Genomic DNA, 24397 nt, shown 5'->3' with positions numbered 1-24397 from the left:
CCTGCGGAACCACTGGCATCCTCAGCAGCTGGAATCCAAATCCTAAGTAACTGATAGTCATTTTTACTATGCATGTGTTGCTGGTATAGAAAAATGTAAAATGAGATGCAATTTTTATAATTTTTGACTTTCTGAAGTACTTAATCTTTTATGTTCTTATGCAACAAAATAAAATTAACTAGGTTTCCAGCACTGAAATTCAGTTTGAAAAAAGTTATAGCTGAGACTTTTAAAAATCCCTCAGAAATTCAGAGTCAGTAATTTCAAGGTGAATGTGCATCCAAATCTTCCTGCCAAATCGTAGATCTAAAGTCCTCTATCAGACTGTTTTATACTCTGTTAAAAACCTATTTTAGCTGGCAGCTGTGTGGACTGGTGATCTATCTGTCTGCTCCAAACAGTGGCCAGTGGAACACGCCGAGGGAAAAGTTTGAGAGCAGAAACGTGAAGGGGTTTCTGCTCCAGAAAAATCTTATCAGAAGCTAGAAGTAGCGTGGTTGTACTTAGTCTTCAGTGGATTTTCCTCTTGTGGAATTTTACACTTGCTTTTTGAATCTCTTCTGTTCCCTGGCGAGTTTTAGAGCAAAAATATGCAGGGTAGAGCAAGCTGACTTTTTTCGTGGAACAGATGCACCGCCTACAGGCTATTTCTGCACATAACATTCTAGGCTTATGAATTCTTGAAACTTCATTTTTAATAGTGTCCTTAATTTTTCCCTCCCTGCCTGTAGTATATGGAAGCAGTAACAAATGGCTATCTTGGCTACGGAGAAGAGCAGCATAATGTAGACAAATTGGTCAACATGACATGTAAGTGTTACAGCTGATAACAAATTACGAGGGCACTTACAGCTCTTTATGTGAGGTTTAAAATGTTTAAAATACTTCAGATAGTCATTAAGTAAGGTATTGCTAGGTTCACTGTAGGCATCATCACATGATTAAAAAATGAAATTTCTGTGGAAAAGCACTTCTTGTTTTTGTACACAAGTGATATTTCTTTAAGAAATTAATACCTCTTTATGTAACTGAAGTAACAGTAAAATGAGATAGTCATGGCTCAAAAAACTTATCCAGTGTTTTATTTTCTGATTAGTGAAATAACAAAAAACTTAAGGGGTAAAGCTTCAATTTATGTGAATTCCTTTGTTCCATAGATATTTTCCAAAAACTTGCTGCTGTTAGAGATCAAAGAGAGTGGATTATAGCAAGTGGAGCACATAAAGTAAGTGCTGTATGAAATGGAAAATTATAATCAATTAGCTACTTAATTGAATGACTTATGCTTTTCAGATTTTATCTAGGTGGAAGCAAATTCCTTAGCTTGTCAAACTTGTAAAGTAAGATAATCTCAGTTCTGTGTTTAACACATGCATTAGTAGCATCATTAAGAATTATTTCTTGTGTGTCAGTTAATTGGCCAGATCCAAGGTTATTGGTTCTTTGAGATAAATAGGTCTTAAATGTTTGGACTAAACTCATTCATATAAAAATTAGTACTCATGTTTACACTGTCCTGAGCCACGTATTACTATGATACGAATAGTCCTATATAGTTTTCAAATAGAAATATATTTTAAATTTACATTTTAACATAAATTTCTGCTGTGATTTTTCACTTATAAAGTATTCTTTGTCTCAATGGAACAGTCTCAGTCTAGACAGCAACAACCTAGACTTTAAATGTACCTAAGACTCTAAGTCTGTTGTGGTAGGATATGGGATCTTAATTTCAACTTTTCAATAAATCACTCTATGTGTATTTAAGCTGTAAAAGTAAATAATATAATTTATATTTTTTTTATCTTGTTTCATGTTTCATTTTCCAGACCCTAGTAAATTTGTTATCTGCCAGAGACAGCAATGTGCTTTTGGGTGCCCTCCTTGCTCTGACCAGCCTAGCAGAAAGGTAGGTTCATTGTGATGTGCTGTAGTTCACAATGAGCATTTCAATGTTATCTCTTGGCACAATATTAAAACTGCTGTTTAGGAGGAAGAGGAGGAAGACTTCTTTCTTTTTTTTTTTTTTTTTTAAATGTGGCCTTGCTCTGTGGAGGTCTGTGAAGTGTGCTTAATTTTATATTGAAGCAGTAGGAACTAAGTAGGAACTTTGGTCCTTGCAGCAGACTTCTTGCTCATTTGGAAAGACCAGAGGCATAGAATTTCTCTTTGCAATCCTTATGTAGGATTCTGGAATTCTCACTGACTTCCTGCACATAAAAATCTTCTGTGCTGAGCTTAATATAGGAGTACCTCACAGCAGCCAGCAGTAATGCTGTTCAGTGTAGTAAGTAACGGACGCACTCAAATCCACGTATATGTATCCTCTCTTCCTAATGATTGTTTTAAATAAAAACTTTTTTTCCTGACATGGAGGGGAAAAAAAGGAAAAGGGAGAAGAAGCATCTTTCATCCTTAATAGTTTTATAGAAGGAAAGCTGCTGCTTCTACATTGCTGTTCTACTGAGAATCAGACCTGTATAACAATTTTATCTTTCAAAAGAAAATTACAAGGAAATTTACAGAGCTGAAGAGACTAGGTATGATTCCTTGAGATTAGTAGAAAACTATTTTTTCATATTTCTCATGATTTTCTCTTTTCCCGAATGTCTTTCTTTGTCTTTCAGTTTAATATCAATATTAATTTAAAGGAAGTTATACATACCTTTTCAACTTCCATTTAACTTTCTTCACAGGATTAAGTGTGTTACTGGGCAAGAAAGTGTTTGGACTGGGCAAGAAAGTGTTTGGTGTATATTATAAATATGCATGGAAATTGTAGTTGGTTCTAAAAAAGTACCTCATTTGCTTAATTTCTAGTATGAAACAGATGAAAAACATCTGTGTCTTTAGTTTTGTGCATTCACTTTATTTTTTTCTTGTAGTAGGAAAATTGACAATTGTGCATTGTCATTCTTGACCCAGTGTAGCTTTGTGACTTTAAATATTTGTGTACACAGCATGATATTATATACTTAAGGCTGAGAAAAAAATAATGGGTCTAATGTATGAGGAGGGAGGATAAATAGCATTGTGGTATTTTAAAAAATTATTTAATTTGATATAAATGCCAGGAATAATCAATTTGTAGTCCAGAATGTAGGGAGAAGATAAGTGAGCTCACCATTGTTGAGAACTTGCTGGTGATATTGCATGAATACGATTTGCTTTCTAAAAGGTGAGACTTTGCTTGTAGATTAACTGTGTTAAAACATATTTTGACCTTTTCATTTAGGGACATGTATATTTAGACAGATTAGATAATGTGCCACTTTGATATACTCAGGGTGAAGTTCTGACACCTATATATTTTCGGTCAGATATTGATATTGATAAAATCTTTTCTTGTAGCTTTTGCTGCAAGCTGTCTGCTCTCCACTGATGGCCTACAGTGCAATGCAGCGGTACCACAAAACAATGACTTTTTTTGGTGCATCTCTTCTTTGCTCCTGGCAGACTGCTGAGATGGAAAGCACACTAAACTCTGACAGTTCCTGTGGTGCCAAATATAAACTAGTAAACCATTGCACACATAGAGCTTTTCTAGTTTATGGTAAAAGGTTGGGACAGACCCCACATCCCTGCAATCAGATTGTCATAAATGTTCCTTCAGTCCTTTCATCTCAGCCAGGATTGCTAGCTGAGCATACTATATTTGTGTTTCACATGCACATCCTATCGCATTTAAAATTCTAAAGAGATTTTTTTTTAAAATTTCATACTTAATTATTTCACATGTAAATTATATTGCATATGACTAAAGGTAAAGAAATTAAATATACCAAAAGATTTTGTTTGGTTTCTTGGTTTGAAATTATCTAGATTATACATAAACCTGAAGTTTGTTGTAAAAACTTGGAATTTGAATGTAGACAGGAAGCTGATGAAGTTCAATGCTAATTAAGAATAATTTAAAGTTCAGATGTGAATTCGTATGTTTCATCAAACACAAATGCAGCTTTTTTGCTTCAAGTGGAAATGGAATTCCCAAACCATTTTTTCGATGGAAAGTCCACTTTAAGTTCATGAAAATATTGTATAAACTTTTAAAATTATATATCCAATCCCTTTTCTAAACATAATATTCAAACCATTCTGGACAGTAGTTACAATTATTTGTGGAGTTATTCTAATTCCACAGGTGGACTTCACAAGTTCATGCAGTCAGTGCTACTTGTAGTAGTAGTGCCATTAACAAGCAGATGATACCGTGGATGACTGCAGTCCACCTGGTGACCTCCATGCTGGCTGGCTGTGCCCGGCTGCCTATGCTGACAGTCAAACTCAATGTAAATATGATTTCATCCCTTGTGAAAATTTGCACCTTTTTTTTTTTTTTAATTAAAATAACAAGTTTAAACAGTTTACAATGGCTTTAGGCAGTTTTCTTAAACTTTTTTTAGACTCAGTCTGTTCTTTCTTTAACATTTACTGTGTGTTTTTCCATTTGCTAATTGAAAATACCAAGTAGTGATTATTAAAATTTCTTATTGATAATTTTTTTTTAGGCTCACAGCAGAGCTGTTGCGTCTTCTCTGTGCAGAGTCACAAGTCAAAGAGCAAGTGAAAATGTATGAGGGAGTTCCAGTTTTGCTCAGTTTACTCCATTCTGATCATATCAAACTTCTGTGGAGTATAGTCTGGGTTCTGGTACAGCTTTGTGAAGATCCTGAGACTAGTGTGGAAATCCGGATTTGGGGCGGAATCAAGCAGCTTCTCCATATATTACAGGGGTAGGTTTTCAGTCCCCAGTATTGTGGCAGTTACATGAAACTCTTTTATATTTTAACATATATTTGACCAAGCCCTGTTTTATCAAAGAGCATCTTAATTTTGTTCAGCTGTATGTGGTACCTGCAGAAATAAAAGGCTATTTAGAACATAATAAATAAGCAGGGTTTTTTCAGCTATCCACATTTCATTATTATCTGAAGATGCTTTTAAGATTTTCAGTGTATGAAACAAATAATTAATAGATTGTAACTATGTCTTTACTGTCTACTTCATTGTGTTGATGATTGGAAACTTACTTAGTGAGCTAGAATTGTGAATATAATTAACAACCGTGGTACAGGAATTTTCTGGTTAAAGGCTTGTTTGCCTTTTCAAAATGTATTAGCTAATTTAGTGAAAAGCATGCAAATTTTCACAACTTCATAAACATTTAGCAAAGATATGGTAAGCCATTTTTTGACACTGCAATTTGACTTTTTTTTTTTTCTCTTCAGGAAAAGAAGTCTTGTTTCTGATCGCTCTTCGGTTGGAAGTTTATCAAGTGCAAATGCAGCAGGGAGAATCCAGCATGTTAATTTGACAGATCATTTGAGTCCTGATGAGATGCAAGAAAATACTGTCTCACTTCAAGCAGGTAGGTTTATAAGGTCTAATCCTCTGTGATGTGCTTACTTACACTTGCACAAAAGGATTAAAAATACATCAAAATTGAAACAGTAAACTTTTATACCCGCTTTAGGGAGTAGAAGCACCAAGTCAGCTGTGTTTATTTCTAAATTCGCAATACCAGGGCATATTTTCAAGAGGCAGATCTTTTTTAGAGAAGCAAAGGATAAAGTATGAAGTACACAGGAAATGTATATATTTCTTTTATCTGTAGAAACAGCCCAAACATACATATATAAGTATATACGTGTATACATATATATAATTTGAGGTTTGGTGTGGTGTTTTTTTTTTGTTTTTTTTTTTTTTTTTTTTTTTGTTTTATATTTTCCCCTCTATTTACTCAATTTAGTATGGTAGATCAATCATGAATTGATTATGATGGACATCTTTCAAAGTGGTGTTTTAAAGGCTCCCAGTCAGGTGAGGTTTCCTCCTTAGTAATTAGGAAAGAAACCCTAACTTAGGAGAGATTTCTCAATAGAAAGTCAGCTATATGTGCTGAAATGCCTTCTGGAGGATCATCTCTTTTTCCAGTGACTGTAGAAGGATAACACAAAATATCCTTACTAGGACTACATGAACCTTTGCAGGGATCTGGACAGGCTGGATCAATGGGACAAGGCCCAGTAGTGGGAGGTTCAACAAGGCCAGGTGCTGAGTTGTGCGTTTGAGTCACAGCAAAGCCATGCAACACTACAGGCTTGAGGAACAGTGGCTGGAAAGCTGCTTGGTGGAAAAGGACCTGGGGGCCTTGGTCAACAGCTGTCTGAATATGAGCCAGCAGTGTGTCCAGGTGGCCAAGAAGGCCAACAGCATCCTGGCTTGTAGAAGAAATAGCGTGGCCAGCACCATGGTGAGCAGGACTAGGGGAGTGATTTTACCGCTGTACTCAGCACTGGTGAGGCTGCACCTTGAATGCTGCATTCAGCTTTGGTCCTCTCACTACAGTGACGTGCTGGAGGTGGTCCAGAGAAGGGCAGCAAAGCTGGTGGAGGGTGCAGAGCACAGGTCTTATGAAGAGCAGCTGAGGGAACTGGAGTTGTTTAGCCTGGAGAAAGGGAGGCTGAGGGGGTGACCTTATTGGTCTCTACAGCTACCTGAATGGAGGTTGTAGCAACATGGGTGCCAGTCTCTTCTCCCAAATAAGGAATGATAGGCCAACAGGAAATGGCTTCAAGTTGTGCCAGGGGAGATTTAGATGAGATGTTAGGAAAAACTCCAATGAAAGAGTTGTTAAGCATTGGAACATGCTGCCTGTGGAGGTGGTTGAGTCTCCATCCCTGGAGATATTTAGAAGATGAATATATGGTGCTTAGTGACATGGTTTAGTGGTGAATTTGGCAGTACTTGGCAGTTTATGGTTGGACTTGATCATCTAAAAGGTCTTTTCCAACCTAGCTGATTCTATGATCTTCCTGAAAGTTGTAACATATTGTGTGTTTTTGAATACTTTATCATGACTGATATCGCTGAAGAGCTGGCAATGTGAAATAAATCACAATACCAAAGTTATTGCCAATATGGAGTGTTTTTCTGTGTTACTTCTGCCTTGCTTAAGGACTCCGAAGAAAGAGTGAGCACTGAAAAGTACAGACATCTTTTTTAGTTCTGATTTGGTACTTGTTTATATTTTTAGTCTTCTGTATTGTTTTAGGTTTTCTTAGCAGGGGGGCCTGTGGGGGAGGCCTCTGTGGGAAGAGGTGCTGGACACAGCTGGTTCCAGCTTGCTTCACAACAGTCCCACTGGTGGCCAAAGCTAAGCCCAGCAGCAAAGCCAGTGGTGCAACTTTGAAAACAAAGGACGAAGACTCTGGGTGAGCAGCAGAGAGGAAAAAAAATAAAATAAAGGGGTGAGAAACAGCAGTGCAAACACTAAAGTCAGAGAGTAAGGAGGAGGAGGTGCTTTAGGCACCAGAGCAGAGATTCCCCTGCAGTACATAGGAGTGACCTCGGTGGAGCAGGTATTCACGTTGCAGTGCACAGAGAGGAGCCATGCTGGAGCAGGGGAAAAGTGTGAGGAGAAAGGAACAGCAGAGTGGAACTGTTACGTACTGATTGTAACCCTCCCACCAGATCCAGGCAGAGTTTGGTTGTGGAGGAGTCAAGGTGAGTTTGGAGTCAAAAAAGGACTGGGTGAGGGAGAAGGTGGCGTTTTATTTTTTTGTCTTTTTTTTTTTTAAATATAAAAATCTACTTTGATTGGCATTATATGAAAATAATTTTCCCCAAGTCAAGTTTCTTTTTCCTGTGGTGGTAACTGGTAAGCAATCTCCTTGTCTTTATCTTGACCTATGAGCTTTTCCATCCTATTTTCTCCCTCTGTCCTGTTAAGGAAGGGGAGTGAATGGGGGTGTGAGTGAGCAGCTGGATGGGCATTTGGCCCTTGGGTAAGGTTGACCTACCATGCTGTCTGAATATGTTCATGAATCTGGCCCTAAATGTTACACCTGAATTTTTATTCTAGCTTGTTGTGCTGCAATTACTGAACTGGTGCTCAATGAGACTAACGCTTACCAGGTTGTACAGGTAGGAAGACTTCATTCAGTTAAGTAAGGCATTTTAGTTTATAATTTGACCTATTTATTCTTATTTGTCACCATCATTTAATTAACAAACAAAAGGCATTTGAAAGGGATTGGAAAAGATGTTTCCATAACTGTAGTATCTCAATTTCTTTATACATTTGCACACAGAGATATAGACACAAAGGTGTCAGCATATGTATATAGTTGTCTGGGAGTATAAACAGCTTTCTTCAGACTAGGTTCATTTGGATAGGCATCTCTTGCCATATTCAAAATAGGATAGTAAATAAGAGTAATCACAGAACTAACTGAGAAATATGAATTCTGAATATTGTGAAGCTTATTAAAATTAATTCTTTGCTGCTTAATTTTGGCATGTTGTTGTTTCACAAACAATTTATCTTTTCCTCTGAGTTTGGGGTTTCTGAGGTAACTTCCTGGCACACCACCCTCACAGCTGTGCTTCTAAACTGCATTTAAAAATGTAATATTTAAATCACCTGGAATCTATGGTTCTGAAAACTATTCTTCAAACCTCTGCTATGTATTCCAGACGTAGTCAAAGACACAAATGTTTAGGATGTTAATACCAGCTACAAGCTAAGCCAGCTCTTATATTCTAAATGTTAAGTCAATGATCAAAGCCTCCAAGTCAGCTTTAAACCAAACTGAAGGTATTCCTAGAGGAACTGAGAGAAGAAAGAGCCCTATATATGACCAGGAAAGAAGTTCCTGCATATTTCAGAACTATTGGTTAACGGGAAAGGAGTGAAAGTAAGTCGAGAAAAAAAACCCCACAACTTTCTATGTATCTTAAGCACTAAAATTGTCAATAAACCATACTAATTTAGACAACTTTTTATCTGAACAATATGCAGACAATTTAGACTGAGTCTGGTTTCAACAAAATAAAAAATCACTGATTTATATTGAATACCTTTTGAAAACAGTCTATCTCCTTGAGGACCTGGGAAATAAAAGGCTGATTTTAACAAAGAGTTTTTCTTCATTGCTCTAGCAGTGAGTGGTAACTGTGGTGTCAGTTAATTGCTTAAAAATTGATGCGACAGTGTTGCAGGCTGGGAAGAGGTGTTTGAAGCTTAACTTTTCCCACTGATCCTGTTAAAAGACAGTGATCTTTCCCTTTGTCAAAACACCAGCCAATGCCCTCTGTTCAGATCAGGACATGCTTCAAGCATCTTCATTTCAACTACAGTTCCACCCTACAACAGCCTCTTTCTTTTAAATCACACTTCTTTCTCTGTGCAACTTTGGGTGTTGCATGGTGAACATGATGAAGCAACTCGGGTTAAAACCAGGCAGAGGATGTGCAGCTGTTTCAGTTATGTGCTGAAAAAATCAACTCTGAAGGTTTATCTCATTCAGTGGCAAAGGACTCTTGGTTCAGGCGGTTGAGAACCATTTGCTTCTGCTATAGTTGCCCCTTATGTGTCCATCCTGTGTCCTTGTCTCAACTTCCAGCCTTGGTAGTAGTTTCTAGCAATTCTTGTAGCAGGCCAGGCTGTGTCTATGACTCTGGCTCTACTTCACAGCCTAAAACCTTAGCTCAACTTCACCTTCATGAACAGTTTAAGGAAACAGGTCAGGAACTGCAGCAGAGCCTCTGCAGAGCTGACACATACTCCCTTCAAGTCTGCTGGAGAGAAGCATAGTCTACAACAAGGAGCTTGTCAAGTACCTGGGCGCAGTACTGTAAATAAATCTACTAGTGCCCAGCTACCAAATCAACATGATGGGTACATTTAAGAGGACACATTGTTACATGAAAATGGAAGCTGAAATCCAGTATGGTTTTCACAAAACCCTACTGAAGACATGAACATACTCCTCAGGCTATTGATGCTGCTGTTTCTCCAGTTTGTATTTATTGTGACTGGATTTTTGGCTCCTGACAACTCAAAATATCCATGTGGTGATGGGAGAGCTGTTGCTGCAATATCCTTCACCTCTAGAGACAGAAGCATTTCTTTATCATGTGTTTGCAAGTTCTCTTTGCAGCATCAGTTTACATTTAACAAGGGTTTAATTCTTACGTACATTTAAGAAATTTGTGCTTATAATTTAGGTGTGCAGTAGGATGTTGAGAACTTGTCAATTGTTATTACCTTCTGATTTATCTGAAGTAATACCACATTTTATTTGTGGTTTCTATGCAAAGGAGTGCTATGAATATTGACCTTTCTCTGTTTCCAGGCAAATGGAATATATACAATAGCAAAGCTGATTTTACCAAAAAAAGAAAGGAACGCTGAAAAAGCTAATTTATTACAGGTAACTCCCTTAATTACCATTGCACATTGAAATGAAGGGATGGAGTGCACCCTGAGCAAGTTTGCTGATGATACAAAACTGGGAGGAGTGGCTGACACACCAGAAGGCTGTGCTGCCATCCAGCAATTCCTGGACAGGCTGGAGGGTTGGGTCAAGTGGAACCTGATGAAGTTCAGCAAGGGCAAATGTAGGGTCCTGCAGTGGAGGAATAACCCCATGGACCAGTACAGGTTAGGCACTGACCTGCTGGAAAGCAGCTCTGCAGAGGAGCTGGTAGTCCTGTGGATAACAAGTTAACCATGAGTTAACCAAGAGCAGTGTGCTCTGTCTGCTCTAGTGAGGCCACATCTGGAGGACTGTGTCCAGGTCTGGGCTCCCCAGTTCAAGAGAGACAGGGAACTACTGGAGGGAGTCCAATGGAGGGCTACAAAGATGGTTAGGGGACTGGAACATCTCTCTTAAGAGGAAAGGCTGAGAGAGCTGGGTCTGTTTAGCCTGGAGAAGACTGAGAGGGGCTCTTACCAATGCTTGTCAGTATCTAAAGGGTGGGTGTCAGGAGGAGGGGACCAGTCTCTTTTCAGGGGTGCCCAGTAGTAGGACAAGGGGCTACAGGCAGAAACTGCAACACAGGAAGTTCCATCTGAGCATAAGGAGAAACTTCCTTTCCTGTGAGGGTAACAGCACTGGCACAGGCTGCCCAGAGAGGTAGTGGAGTCTCCTTCTCTGCAGACTTTCAAACCCTGCCTGGATGCGACCCTGTGCAACCTGCTGTAGGTGAACCTACTTTGGCAGGGGGCTTGGACTAGATGATCTCCAGACGTCCCTTCAAAACATTTTATGATTCTGTGTGAAAGCCCAAAACAGTCCGTGAGATTTCTTTTTTAAATCATTTTACAGTTTCATTTGAAGTGCAGTTAAAAAAAATGGCAAAAAAAGCCCCCACCAAAACAAAACCAGGAGTAACAAATTGCCCAGGAACTAGAAATTAAATAGTGACTCAATATCTGGCATTCTGTTCTGATCTACTTTGCTTCTGGCACCTCATATAGTGTAAAGAAAAGTGAATATTTTCCCATGATAATATTTCCTCCATTTTTTCAGGCTGCCCAGCATCAGATCTTTTTAGTGCCTTGGTCTTCATTGAAACTCACTATAGATGTGACACTGTACTAATACCCATTTCTTCCTGCAGCATCTTACTGTGGCTGGGGTTCAGGATAAACCCAACTGCTGCTACGCCAGTTACCCGTCTGTGGGCAAGTGTGAGGAGGTCTTTAGCATAGGTGAATGCAGTGAGGATCCTGCCTCTCACCTGATTTTTGTTCTGGCATAGCTCTATACTATCATGGCCACATAGTTACTCAACTATCTAAACAGGTAGCTCTGTCTGGATAGCAAGGGATGGTATGTCCACACACAAAAAATTTCTTCGCAGTGTCATCCTTCTCATCACAGTTTTTCCAGATTAGTGTTGGAGTGAAGATTTGGTGCAGTAGGTACCTTCTGCAGTGAGGTTTTATGGTGCACTTCAGTTAGATCAGCTTAAGGATGAGAAAAGTAAAAATCTTCTAGAGGGTATGTGGAGTCCATAAACTGGGGCATGTGCTCAATGCATTTGTCTCATACAACTGTAAAGGGCTTATATTTATGCACACTGAGATCTTTAGATTCCAGCAGAATGTGCTGGAAATAATTCAGAAGAGATACTAACCTACTGTAGTTGCATTAAACATGAAGCCATATGAATTAATAATGGAATTAATGATCACATATGAAAATAAAATCTATTTCAGCCAAAGTAAGCAGTGTATTTTTTTATGAAACCTTGTTCAGATTCTCACACTGCTACCTGTATTGTCTTTATCATTGTCACTGCTATGCAATAGTTGCAGCTATTGAAACACCCTTTTTGAATTTCATAGGCATCTTTCTTGGAATTTTTGCAGTGCTGGTCTGATTTCTTCAGTGTTCCATTGTCTGTGTTTTTAAGGTTGAAATTTTCAGCGTCTCTTTACTGTACTACCTTAGTGAACTTATTCCATGATTTTAAGGATGGCACTGATACCAGTTGTGTATTCTGCATTTGTACCATATTTAAATATCAGTATGCCTTCATTGAAGCATATCACAGGTGTTAAATATTAATCATAAAATACTAGAGTTAGAAACACAAATATTACTGCCATTTGTAATTTCTATTTATCCCATTAATCTACTATCATGTCCCTTCACTGGTGGGCTTTCTGCAGTGAGATATATGTATGGTATCTAAAATGAAAAACTTTCAAGGTAGCAACTATGGGCCAGCTGGTCTGGCTTATTTTGTACAGCTAAGTTGTGACTGTGATTCTCAGTGGAACATTAGACATCATAACACACCATACTTTTCCTGCGATGGGGAGTTTTAGTTTACTTTGGACTAAAAAGAAACATTGTCTGCAAAACAGGTAGCTTTTTAGTAGCTTTAACATACGTTCCTTTTCTTCAAAATTCTATGCTTCCTTCAAAAGTAGTATCTGGCCTTTAATTTCTTCATTTAAATCATTTTCTGTGTATTGAGAGATTTGCTTTTAACATGGGAATTAATTCTGCAATTATCACCAAGACAGTTACTATTGTCTAAATAGGGATTTTTCACACTGGGTTGTGGTAGTATTTTAGTCACTGGTGCAGTAAAGTAATTCTAAATTAGGTTAAAGGTATTTATTGTTTGCATTGTTTCAGGTATCTGTACCTTATTTCCCTTTGTCTTACTTTATATATTCATCTTAGTTTGGTCAGCTATGTATGTGCCATATTATTGACTCTTGATAAATGGAGTTAAAGATGAGTCGCATAAAAGCATGCACATTAACTGCTTGTCTGTGGCTGTTTTGAAAATAATCTTTCTTCAGTAGAGTTCATCTCAAAACCAAGGTACATGAAGATAGAAACTGTGGTACTTAAAGGTCATTGTAAATGTGATAAATTTAATATTTTTTTTTTTAAAAAAAAGTTGAACATTCTCTCTTTTTAACTTTTTTCTTTTTTTGTTCCCTGTTAAAACTTCTAGTGTTCCACACTGCATTTTTCAGAAAAAATACAGAATGCTGTTCGTGCTGCATCATTATAAAAACACTTATTACATATACTGTTTTCAGTATTGGAAAGAGAGCATGCCTCAAGTCTTGAGCTATCTACAAATAAAAAAAGATGATTAAGAATTAGGTGTTCATCAGCATGTACTATAGTCACCCATGTCTTTTTTCCCCGTTATTGGCACCACCTACCTTTAAAATACAAGAGGAACTTAATATATTTTTACTCTTTTCATTATCAGGTTAATAACATAGTCCTTCTAGTCGTTTGAATACAAAGTTTAATAATGCATAAAGCCAAGGGCAGTCTTTGATATTTATTAGTGTTTTTTGCATTTGTGTAAAAAGTTGTAATTAATTGGAGCATTTTTTCTGCTGCAGTGTTATGCTTTCAGAGCCCTGAGATTTCTCTTCAGTATGGAAAGAAATCGACACATCTTTAAAAGGTATGTTAACAAAATGTTTTAGGATAGCTTTCAAAAGTCATCACTCAAATCAGAAAGACGTGGTTTTGAAATGTCATTTATTTTTAGCAAGAAGAAATAGTAAAAGGCAACTTCTGTCTGGTTTGCTTGGGACTTCTATTGTATGCATGCCAGAGAACCTAGTTTGGGGGGGGCTCCTTCCTCCCCCACAGAGATGAACCATTAGCAGATGGAAGTTGTAGCCCTGGATGGCAGCAAGTAACTGGGAGCAGTTAATTTTTTTTTCTGAGAACCCTCCCGTCCTTCACATGGGAATGACTCCATATCAAGCTGGTTTACTTAAAAGTGTTGCTGAAAGGCTTGGATCAATAAGGAGAAAATCTCTTTCATCAATTACCCATTTTCACTAGTAAGATGGCTGTTTCACCAGTTTGGCTACAAAGACCATGTAAAACCTAACAATTTGATTTGTGGGATTAGGGCAGTGATCATACTGTCTGCTCTGCCTGCCTGCATACTGATGGTCTGCCTGCTGGTAGTGGTTCCGTATCATTTTATTCTGTGTCATAAATTAATAGAATTCTAAGTACAACTTTTGTGTTATTTTTACTTCTAAAAAGTGGATTTTTCTCCTGAAAGGGCCACAGTTTGTAATCGGTGTTCATGGTTGGTGTCAAGTTTTGAAAGTAATAGATCTGGACTAATTTGCTGCCTTTCCTATTTTTCCAAATGCCTTAATTTTCTGTATTTCTACTTCTGCTCAAACTTTAAAAAGAAACAAACTTTCATTTAAGCATGTCACTAATCAAATATTGGCTACTATCTGTTAGCTTTTGCTTTTCTCCTTCCTTTTCATCTTTTATACTAAATTTCTTGGACAGAAATTCTAAGGTGGGTTTCATGGTTCTTTAAATGCTGACAAATGTTAATCTTATTTCTTAATGCCTTACAAGAAGGAGCTCAGATAAAGTGACAGTAAGCATAATAGAAAGTACTGTAGGAAAAAATAGGAAAATTACTGAAAACTCAGACAGTGCATTGACTCTAAAGAGGCTTATACTTGTTTGGAGAATGGGCATTCATATTAATATCCAACCAACGGAGCTGAAGTCTGATGTCTGAAAGATCCTTTAACTCTTGTATATGCGATGTTTAAATAAATGCAATATCTATATAAATTAGTAAAATTAAGTGTATTATTTAGGAGGTTCTAAAGTAAGTTGTCTTTTCTGTAGATTAATAACTACTGTGTAAACTGTTACTAATTAAAATTTAAACCTTTGTAGACTTTTCCCTACTGACTTGTTTGAAACCTTCATTGATATTGGACATTATGTGCGTGATATCAGTGCATATGAAGAGCTGGTATCAAAGCTAAATTTATTAAAGGTAAGCAAATACCTTCATAGCTTTAAGAAGCTGTATTCTTTGCAGAGTTTTAACACAAGAAAGGCATGAAATATTTTATATTTCTTTATTTGTCATTTGACTTATATCCAGGAGGATGAATTGAAGCAAATTGCTGAAAGTATTGAGAGCATGAATCAGAATAAGGCACCTACAAAACATATAGGCCACTATGCGATTTTGGAGCACCTTGGCAGTGGAGCTTTTGGAAGTGTATATAAGGTAAACTTCCCTTTTGGTATTAATTTACAGGTTTGAGGGGAGGCTTCATGAAGAGGCTCTGGGACCTCTTTTAGGCATTACCATCCTTTGAATTTTGGTAGGAGAATGCAGATGCAAAAAGGCCTTTATGGATCTGAGCTTGTTGTTAGTATTTACTGTGATTTTGTTTGTCCCCTCTTGTATTTTTAATTATGACAGCGTAGCTCTTAGGTTTCCTACTTTTGCTTTCTTTCAATTCCTTTCCAAAAACAGCATTTCTGTCTATGAAAAAGGCTAATGGATTTTTGTAAAACCACAGACATTCAAGTGTGTTTTATCTGAAAAGCAACACTGAGCAAAGATAATGTTGCTTCAAACTGGCAAGTTCAGCAGTATACTGCTGACCTCTATAGTGGGACTCCAATTCTTTTGGCTAATCACATCATATACAGAAAAGGCTACGACTGTAACTTTTGTGAGAGGGGTTTGGACTCCGATAAGTAATCTGGTAGCCATAATAATAGCCTTTCTATCCCCATCCTATATTAATTTGATAACATTTTATCTTTTTTATAGGTTAGAAAACATAATGGACAAAATCTCCTGGCAATGAAAGAAGTCAATTTACACAATCTGGCATTTGGAAAGGACAAAAAAGACAGAGACAGCAGTGTAAAGAACATTGTCTCTGAACTAACCATCATCAAAGAGCAGGTATGTCTCATGGACTTGAGTTTCGTGCATGGGCATTCTACGCTTAGTGTTATTAACTGTGAGTTCTTTCATGGAAGGCTGTCTGGCAGAAAGGGACCTGGGGGTGTTAGCTGACAGCTGTCTGACTACGAGCTCGCAGCGTGCCCAGATGGTCAAGGAGGCCAACAGTATTCTGGCTGATATCAGAAATAGTATGGCCAGCAAGAGCGGGGAAGTGATTATGCCCCTGTACTCAGCACTGGTGAGGCTGCACCTCAAGTACTGTGTTCAGCTTTGTGCCTCGTGCTACAAGAAAGACATTGAGGTTCTCCAATGGTCCAGAGAAGGGCAATGAAGCTGGTGAAGGGTCTAGAGAACAAGTCTTATGAGGAGCAGCTGAGGGAGCTGGGGCTGTTTAGCCTGGAGAAAAGGAGGCTCAGGGGACACCTTAGCGTTGTTTACAACTACATGGAAGGAGGTTGTGGCCAGGTGGATGCCAGTCTGTTTTCCCAAGTAATGAGTGATAGGACAAGAGGAAATGGCCTCAAGTTGTGCTAGGTGGCTTAGAATGGACATTAATGATTGTTCTTGATGAGCTTAAAGGTCTTTTCCAGCCTAAATGGTTTTATGATTCTATATAGCAGGGCTTCCAGCTGCTGTTACTGTTTTTGTTTCATCAGTAAAATATTGGCCACTTTTACCTGAATGCTGCCAATATTGAAAACCTCCTTACTGTAGTGTTAGCAGCAGTACAAACACTTCTTACTGAATATTTTTATATGCAGGCATAATTACTTGTCTTTAAACTTCATTTACTCTCATTTATTAAGGGGAGTGGACAGGAGTCTGCTGTATTTGCCTCCTGGTTGCTCTATTAATGTACAATGCTTCTCTGTGTTTGGAGTAGCCCTGAAGGTCTCCTGCACTGCAGTTCACAAGCAAGTTTGTTGAGTCCTTGTGGAATCCTTTATTCCAATGTATAGCTAAATGTAAATACTGTGCCATCAGTTTAACTCCTCTAAACATCTACATTTTTCTCCTCATTGTAGCTTTATCATCCAAATGTTGTACGTTATTATAGAACCTTCTTGGAAAGTAAGTATAAATGCAGATAATTACCACATTATACATAATAAACAGAAATACACAATAAAGCCACTTACAGCTTGGAAAGTTTTTGTCAAATTTGAGCAATAAATGGTAACGTTTTCTTTAAGAACTGCTACAGACAGGCTTATATTCCTTTAAAATTGAAAAAAATGGTGAGAGATAATATTTATGTTTGTTTATCTATCAGTAAAACCTGTAGAAATCATCATTCTCATCCTATAAAGATCCAAAACTCACAACTGGAATGCTAAGAAGGGAGAAAAACTATAGTGATTAGTGGAATTAATGATATAGATTGTTCAGTCATATGGTCTTAAGTTTCTTTTTTTAGAAAGAGTTAACTCCATACACCTGCCTGCTGAGTGATTATCAGCCTGTGAATTCCTTATAGTTGCTGTGATATAAATTGAGGAAAAAATGGAATAATGAGTAGAACTATGATTGAAATGTATTTGTCTGTGTGAAGAAATTTTGAAAAAGTAAAAAATAACAGCTTTAAAAATAAATTTTAACTTCAAATACTCTATTTTCAAATGCCTTCTATATAAATGTAATGTTCTATTCATTTTCTGTTATGTAGATGATAGATTATACATAGTCATGGAGCTCATAGAGGGAGTGCCATTGGGAGAGCACTTTCATTCTTTGAAGGAAAAACAACAACAGTTTACAGAAGAAAGAATATGGCATATATTTATCCAAGTAAGGGCTTTTTTTTTTTTATTGTTGTTATCAGGACTTTCCTTTGTGTAATTAATAGCACCATTTATGTTTGTTAGCCTAATAAGCGACAAAGTAATGCTTATTATATTGGGTACAAATATCAGTGATGAACTTAATTTTATGTGCCTTTACTTAGGTTGTAATTAAGAATCTTTGTAAGGCTTTTTCTGTTTGTTTTTAAGCTTTGTCTAGCTCTTCGTTATTTGCATAAAGAGAAAAGGATTGTTCATCGAGATCTCACTCCAAACAATGTCATGCTGGGGGATAAAGACAAAGTTACAATTAGTAAGTAGAACTACTTTACTTAAAGATAATTTCCCATCATGTATGTGAGTAGAATTTCTTTACTGAAACTCTCAGATGGTTTTAGATTTCTGGGCATGTGTCTCCATGGTTGGAAGCTAGTAAATTATTGCATTATTATACGGTTGTATAAAATAATTACTAATGCAAATTTTGTGATCATTGCCACCCGATGTAACCAGCCATGACTGTATTTTTTGCATTTTTTTACGTCAAATTTGACACAGAGAATGTTTTAGGCTAAAAAAATTAAACTCTATTTCTGCACCAGACCTGTTTTTATTTAAATCAGCAAGAATATCGAGAATAGATGCCATGTGCTAATGAACATACAAAGTATAACAGCCATCTCTTCTGTTCCAGTTCTACCATACAGTTGTTGAGTATCCATCAGTGGTTCCCACTGATCAGCTGCAGTGAGGTGCTATTTGTTTAAGCCATGATATGTAATGACTATTCTTGATGTATGCTTCTATAAACTCCACAGTGTAGAAGGAGCCTAGGCAGGTTTTGGGGTAGGCTTTGAAAGCAATGTATGTATGAACAGTACAAATTTTCACAAAGTTTTACTCTTTAAGTGAATTAATACCACCTGGTACACACAGCAAGCCTTACAGGCAATTCAGATAGCACAGTTTTTAAAGTTTTCTAAGAACTACTGCGTGCTTCCTTACTGCTTGTGACAGAACTAAATAGCTGGAAAACTGCAGAATTGCTGTGAGATGTCGTTATGCAAAAATCAGTCTCTCATCTTTAAAAATGACAGAGAAGTGTAGACATATGCACACACCCAACCACAAAACACTCAGCTATAATAGGAAAGTATATTTAGCAACTGTTGTTTTATAATTAATATTTATACCTGATGATGTATATACTGAAATCCATTTGGTATTAAATTGTATGTGCTTAAAAACTCTGATTCTTAATAATGATACAGTTTTGAAAGAAGAGAATTTGTCCCTGAGTGATAAAAATAAATATTCAGAATATTAAAGTATCATGTAATTGTCTTTTATATTAACATACTGCCACTGAGGGGCACTCTTGTCTTGATTTAACACCTTTGCCTTATCTCTAGTCCAGTCTAGATATAAAAGTGTGTAAATGGACTTTCAAATATAAGCTCAAAATGTCCTTGAAAAGCATTTATGTTTCTGTCAAGTATTTACAGTTTAGAATTGAGCTGAAAAACATGAAAGAACTGAAACTCATTTTGACTACAGTGAGCTGTTCACAACTAATGCAATATTTAAACAAACACTTTATTTAGTACTTTTATTAGTACTGTTGGACATTGTATTTTCGGAGGGAGCTGAAGACCTTTTATCTATTACTTCAGAATTTTACTGAGCCTTGTTGTTTTACAGCCTTAATAAATTTAAGAATAATTTACTTTCTTTCTGATGATAATAAATATGTACTGCATTGGTGCTTGTTGTGGTATTATGCCTAACTTACACAGTCCATATATGCCAAAGACTGGAGCATTTGCTCTTGAAAATTGTATCTAATAGTATCTGTGGGTACGTGTACAATCCCTTTGAGAATTTCAGATGGCTCTAGATGAAAGTTAATGCAAAAAGTCAGATGAAGGTGGAAGCGTATGCTCAAATATTGAGAAATCTTAAATCTACCTCTGCAGTGAATTTAACCTGTCAGCTTTTATAAAAGGAGAAGGTCTGCTCTAAGAACTGTTGTTCTGTGTTTACAAGCTCCACAGCCATCTTAAAAGAGAGGAAGTTCCATCTTTCAAATCTCAAAATTGTTCAAATTCTGTAAAAAACCTGTGGACTACTGTTCTGGTTTCATCAGGGATAGAGTTAATTTTCTTCCTGAGAGCTGATGCAGTGCTGTGTTTTGGACTTAGGAAGAGAATAATGCTGATAACATGCTGTTTTAGTTGTTGCTGAGCACTGCTTACACTGAGTCAAGGGCTTTTTGGCTTCTCATAGTGCTCTGCCACTGAGCAGGCTGGGGGTGCACAAGAAACTGGGAGGGGACACAGCTGGGACAGCTGACCCCAAATGGCCAAACAGGTATTCTCTACCCTATGACATCATGTTCAACATATAAACTATGGTGAAAGCTTGCTAAGGAGCCACTGCTCAGGAACAGTCTCGACATCAGTCAGTTGGTGGTGAGCAATTGTTTTTCATTTGTATCACTTGTATTTCATGTGTTTTATTTCACAGAATCTTAGAATAGTTTAGGTTGAGAAGGACCTTTAAGATTAAGTCCAGCCATGAATCTTGCTCTACAAAGCCCACCACTAAACCATGTCCAAGCATCTCATTGATGTGTCTTTTAAATACCTCCAGGGATGGTGACTCAACCACCTCCACAGCAGCCTGTCCACTGCTTAACAACCCTTCCAATGAAGAAATTTTTCCTAATATCCTAATATCAACCTAAATCTTCCCTGGCACAACCTGAAGCCATTACCTCATATCCTAGTACTTGTTACTTGGGAAAGGAGACCAGCACCCACCTCACTTCAACCTCCTTTCAGGTAGCTATAGAGAGATATAAGGTCTTCCCTGAGCCTCTTTTTCTTCAGGCTAAATAACCCCAATTCCCTCAGCTGCTCCTCACATGACTTGTTCTCTAGACCCTTCACCGGCTTCGTTGTCCTTTGGCCACGTTCAAGAACCTCAGTGCCTCTCTTGTAGTGAGAGGCTAAAACTGAACACAGTACTGAGGTGCAGCCTCACCAGTGCTGAGTACAGGAGCAAAATCACTTCCCTAGTCTTCCTGGCCACACTGTTTCTGACATCAGCCAGAATGCTGTGGGCCTTCTTCACCACCGGGGCACACTGCTGGCTCACGTTCAGGCAGCTATCAACAACACCCACAGATTCTTTTGTGCTCCACAGCTTTCCAGCTGCTCTTCCCCAAGCCTGTAGTGTTGCATAGGGTTGTTGTGACCCAGATGCAGGACCCAGCACATGACCTTGCTGTACCTCAGCCCATTGGCCTCAGCCCATCTATCCAGCCTGTCCATATCCCCTCGATGAGCCTTCCTACCTTCAAGCACATGCATGCCTCTGCCCAGCTTTGTATCATCTGCAAGCCTACTGTGGGTGCACTTGATCCCCTCATCCAGATAGCTGAAGAAGATCCTTTGTCTCTCTTCTTGTTATTTGCCTGTTAATTACAATTTATTTTAATTATAATTATTTTATTTCAAGTATTAAACTGTTCTTATCTCAACCCACAAGTTTTCTCACTTTTACAGTTCCAGTTTTCTCCCCATCCCACCATGGGGTGTGTGTGGGGTGAGTTAGCGGCTCTGTGGTGCCGAGATGCTGGCTGGAGTTAAACCATGACAACTACCTGTGAAGCAGTGTGCTGAGACTGTGGAATTAAGATATGGCCTCTGATAGTCCAAATTATTTTATTTCATAAAAGAAGCTTGTATATCTTATAATAGTTCTTGTTTTTCTTTTTCTCAGTCCATCTAGAAGTAGTAACTCATGTCAATCTTTGCTATGAGAATCTGCAGGCTGACAATATAATAAAGGCAGCTTATTCCTCTGTAACTAATGTTCTTCAAATAAGTTGTCTTCAGAGAGATGCCTTAGTTTCAGACTCATGGCATATTTTGACTTAAAAAATAAAGTGAGCAATACACCGGAGCAAAGAGCTTCTGTAGGCTTAAGACTTCCATTCTGTGGAAGTCTTAATAAACTGTTTTAAGAAAGTTCTGAGACCCACAGATGGGTGTTTCTCACTATGTAGGTGAGAACCTAGCCACTCACCTTCCAAATTCCATGAAGACCTCTCATACAGTTTCTGAGTTTACAGTGATTGAAGAGGAAAGGAGTACATAGTGTGGGAGACATTTCCCCCTTGCTCTCAGCACAGAAGAAAAAAACTTGCTGAAGAATTATACTTGGTTGTTCTGAATTAGTGGAGAAATGTTCTACCAGTGTTGTTTGCCAGATGGCCCTTGTAGGAAATTCCAGCAGAACTTAGTAGGCAGGGATCTATGGTGAAGAGTGACTGAAAACTGGAATTCATACAGGCAGAGAGCTCTGCGGATGGCCTGGCACAATGTAATTAAGCTGTGAGGGGGCTTTTCTAGAGATGATCTCTGAATATCATCTTTATGGGTTTTACTGAAAAAAGAATACATGAGGAAAGAGTAGGAGGAATTTTTGAATCTGTATGGTCACACTGTATTTTTCTTAACTATTGAGTGTGATTAGACACTATCCTTATCCAGGTCTTTGTTTATTGTTTTGTTTTTAAACTTACACAAGATAAAAATGAAAGTCCTAAACCCAGGAGGTGCTTTATTTTACTGTGAAGATTACATAACTACCTTTATGTTTCATATAATATCTTTTATGTGTCAGTTAAATCTGAATTATCCCAGTTTTTTTCAGGCTCTTTTAAGATGTGTGTTGTTGCAAATAGAAGCAGACATTTACAGCCTGATCCTAGCCAGGCTAGTAGTGATATAAGATCTCTGTTTCTGACTGTGGAGAACTTTAAGCATGCTGTTGTTAGGTTGTCTCTGGAACTGTTCACTCGTTTGTTCTGTTTCATCACTGACATAAATTCGATGAGAAGAGGGCCATAACTACCATCCCTTATGCTGGTACACCATTTAATCATAATTGGTTGAGCTACCAATGCTACAGAAATATAATTATTAAATCATGCTTACCTGCAATCTCATGAAATGTCTCACTTTAAATTAGTAGAAAAGTGTTAGTGAAACTGTACAACTCTGGTCAGGTTGAATGTCTGATTTATAACTTCTGACGCACAAAAAGTATGCTATGCACCACCTGAATTAAAGTTATTTTGTATAGGGTTTTAGAGATACATTGAACCAATATTATCTGTGGTTCTGTTTAATCTGCCCAGCTTTTTTATGTAAGACAATGAGAAGTTCCTGTTCTGAATGGAAAATGCATCTGCCTTTATTGTAGCTGTATTTTACTGCAGTTTTGTTTCTAGCACAGTGTGTTTCTGTCTAGAGCTCCATAGCTGCATCTGTTTGTAGGACAAAACGTAAGACTATAGATCATCACTTTTCCTCAGTGTCATCTAGCTACGGCAGCATTTAGATCTTGATGGTCAAAGAGGGCTGTGTGGAATCACTTTGACGCTTTTCAGGTCTGATATTAAGGAGTATTGTGAAGGGTTCCATGCACTCTTTTGTGCGACACGCTCTGTTTCACTTTCAGTACACATGACACAATAGCAGCATAAAGGATCTGTATGGAACTGAAACCTAGGATTATATGTCAGCAGAATACCAGTGTTGAGACCTGTTTGATATAATCTAATTGTAGCAGGCAGCCATGAAATGCCAGAATGGTGAAGTGAATGAGATTTGAAAAGGTCAAATAGTTGCTGGATGCTGGAAGACAGATACTTGTTAATTTTGTGATTCAGAATACTTGCTTGCTGAGTGCACTCTTTAAAAGCCCTGTTGGCTCTTGACTCTGTGCCATGCCTGGAGAAGCAGTGGCCATGACTAGTGTCTGTTGTGTGTTAGTCACTATAGTTTGGAGTTGCTTGGATCAGTGCTCCTTTTTTTGGCAGATTATATAGCTCATTTAACCAGTCTTCAAAATTGCTACCTTTTGTACTACTAAGATTCAAGGAAATGCTTGTAGGACTTCATTTTTAAAGCTTCCATAACAGGCTGAGTTGAATTTTCCACCTGTTTACATTCACACTGTAAATCAAACATGATGGACACTGGTGGTGGATTGATACTGCAATCGCATCTCTCTCTACAAATCTCAGTTCTAGATGTGCCTCAGTGCTGATGTTCTTAGTGCAGATGTTACAAGCTTCACAAAACTGACAGGCAGTAGACCGAGTTTATGACACATTGATATTAGCACACAGAGGGAGAATGATAGAATATCTAGAAAGTGTATTTGGGAATGATCAGAAACTAATTCTGTTCCCATTCCCTACTCTATGGAAAAGAGTAGAATAAGTATGTACAACTGTTGATTAAATTGTAGATTAACTTGATTATAGGGTATGCTTTTATAGAAAATAAAATTAAATTTCTATTTTTATCTTCCAGATCACTGTTAGTCAGTGAGTTGCTGACAAACTTTCTTGATTACAGTTCCAAACTTGCTGAAAAGAAACAAAATGATTTTTGTCTCATTCTGAGCCCTTTAGGGTAGAAGAAGAAACTATTAAATGGGAACACAGTGAAAATCTGACCTGAGCAGGCTTGTTGTTCACATATGTGGTG

The 24397-nt window shown here is 37.7% G+C and overlaps 1 protein-coding gene across 1 annotated transcript in view; it reads left to right on the top strand.

Moving 5' to 3' along the window:
* The window catches only part of NEK10 (NIMA-related kinase 10), a gene marked incomplete at its 3' end in the record, with an annotated part of 63077 nt that overhangs the window by 7112 nt on the left and 31568 nt on the right, over positions 1–24397 (top strand). The window contains exons 7-21 of the mRNA XM_008939521.1: positions 732–810; positions 1158–1225; positions 1830–1909; positions 3092–3178; positions 4509–4733; positions 5229–5368; positions 7868–7929; positions 10143–10220; positions 13679–13743; positions 15009–15111; positions 15223–15351; positions 15907–16044; positions 17073–17118; positions 17714–17835; positions 18039–18141. Coding sequence (XP_008937769.1) covers positions 732–810; positions 1158–1225; positions 1830–1909; positions 3092–3178; positions 4509–4733; positions 5229–5368; positions 7868–7929; positions 10143–10220; positions 13679–13743; positions 15009–15111; positions 15223–15351; positions 15907–16044; positions 17073–17118; positions 17714–17835; positions 18039–18141 — 1525 coding nt within the window. The remainder of the gene's footprint in view (positions 1–731; positions 811–1157; positions 1226–1829; positions 1910–3091; positions 3179–4508; positions 4734–5228; positions 5369–7867; positions 7930–10142; positions 10221–13678; positions 13744–15008; positions 15112–15222; positions 15352–15906; positions 16045–17072; positions 17119–17713; positions 17836–18038; positions 18142–24397) is intronic.

This window comes from Merops nubicus, unplaced genomic scaffold, assembly GCF_000691845.1.
Source record: "Merops nubicus isolate BGI_N331 unplaced genomic scaffold, ASM69184v1 scaffold5094, whole genome shotgun sequence".
NCBI lineage: Eukaryota > Metazoa > Chordata > Aves > Coraciiformes > Meropidae > Merops > Merops nubicus.
The sequence above is the reverse complement of the archived record's forward strand: the minus strand, read 5'-3'. Positions and strand labels throughout refer to the sequence as shown.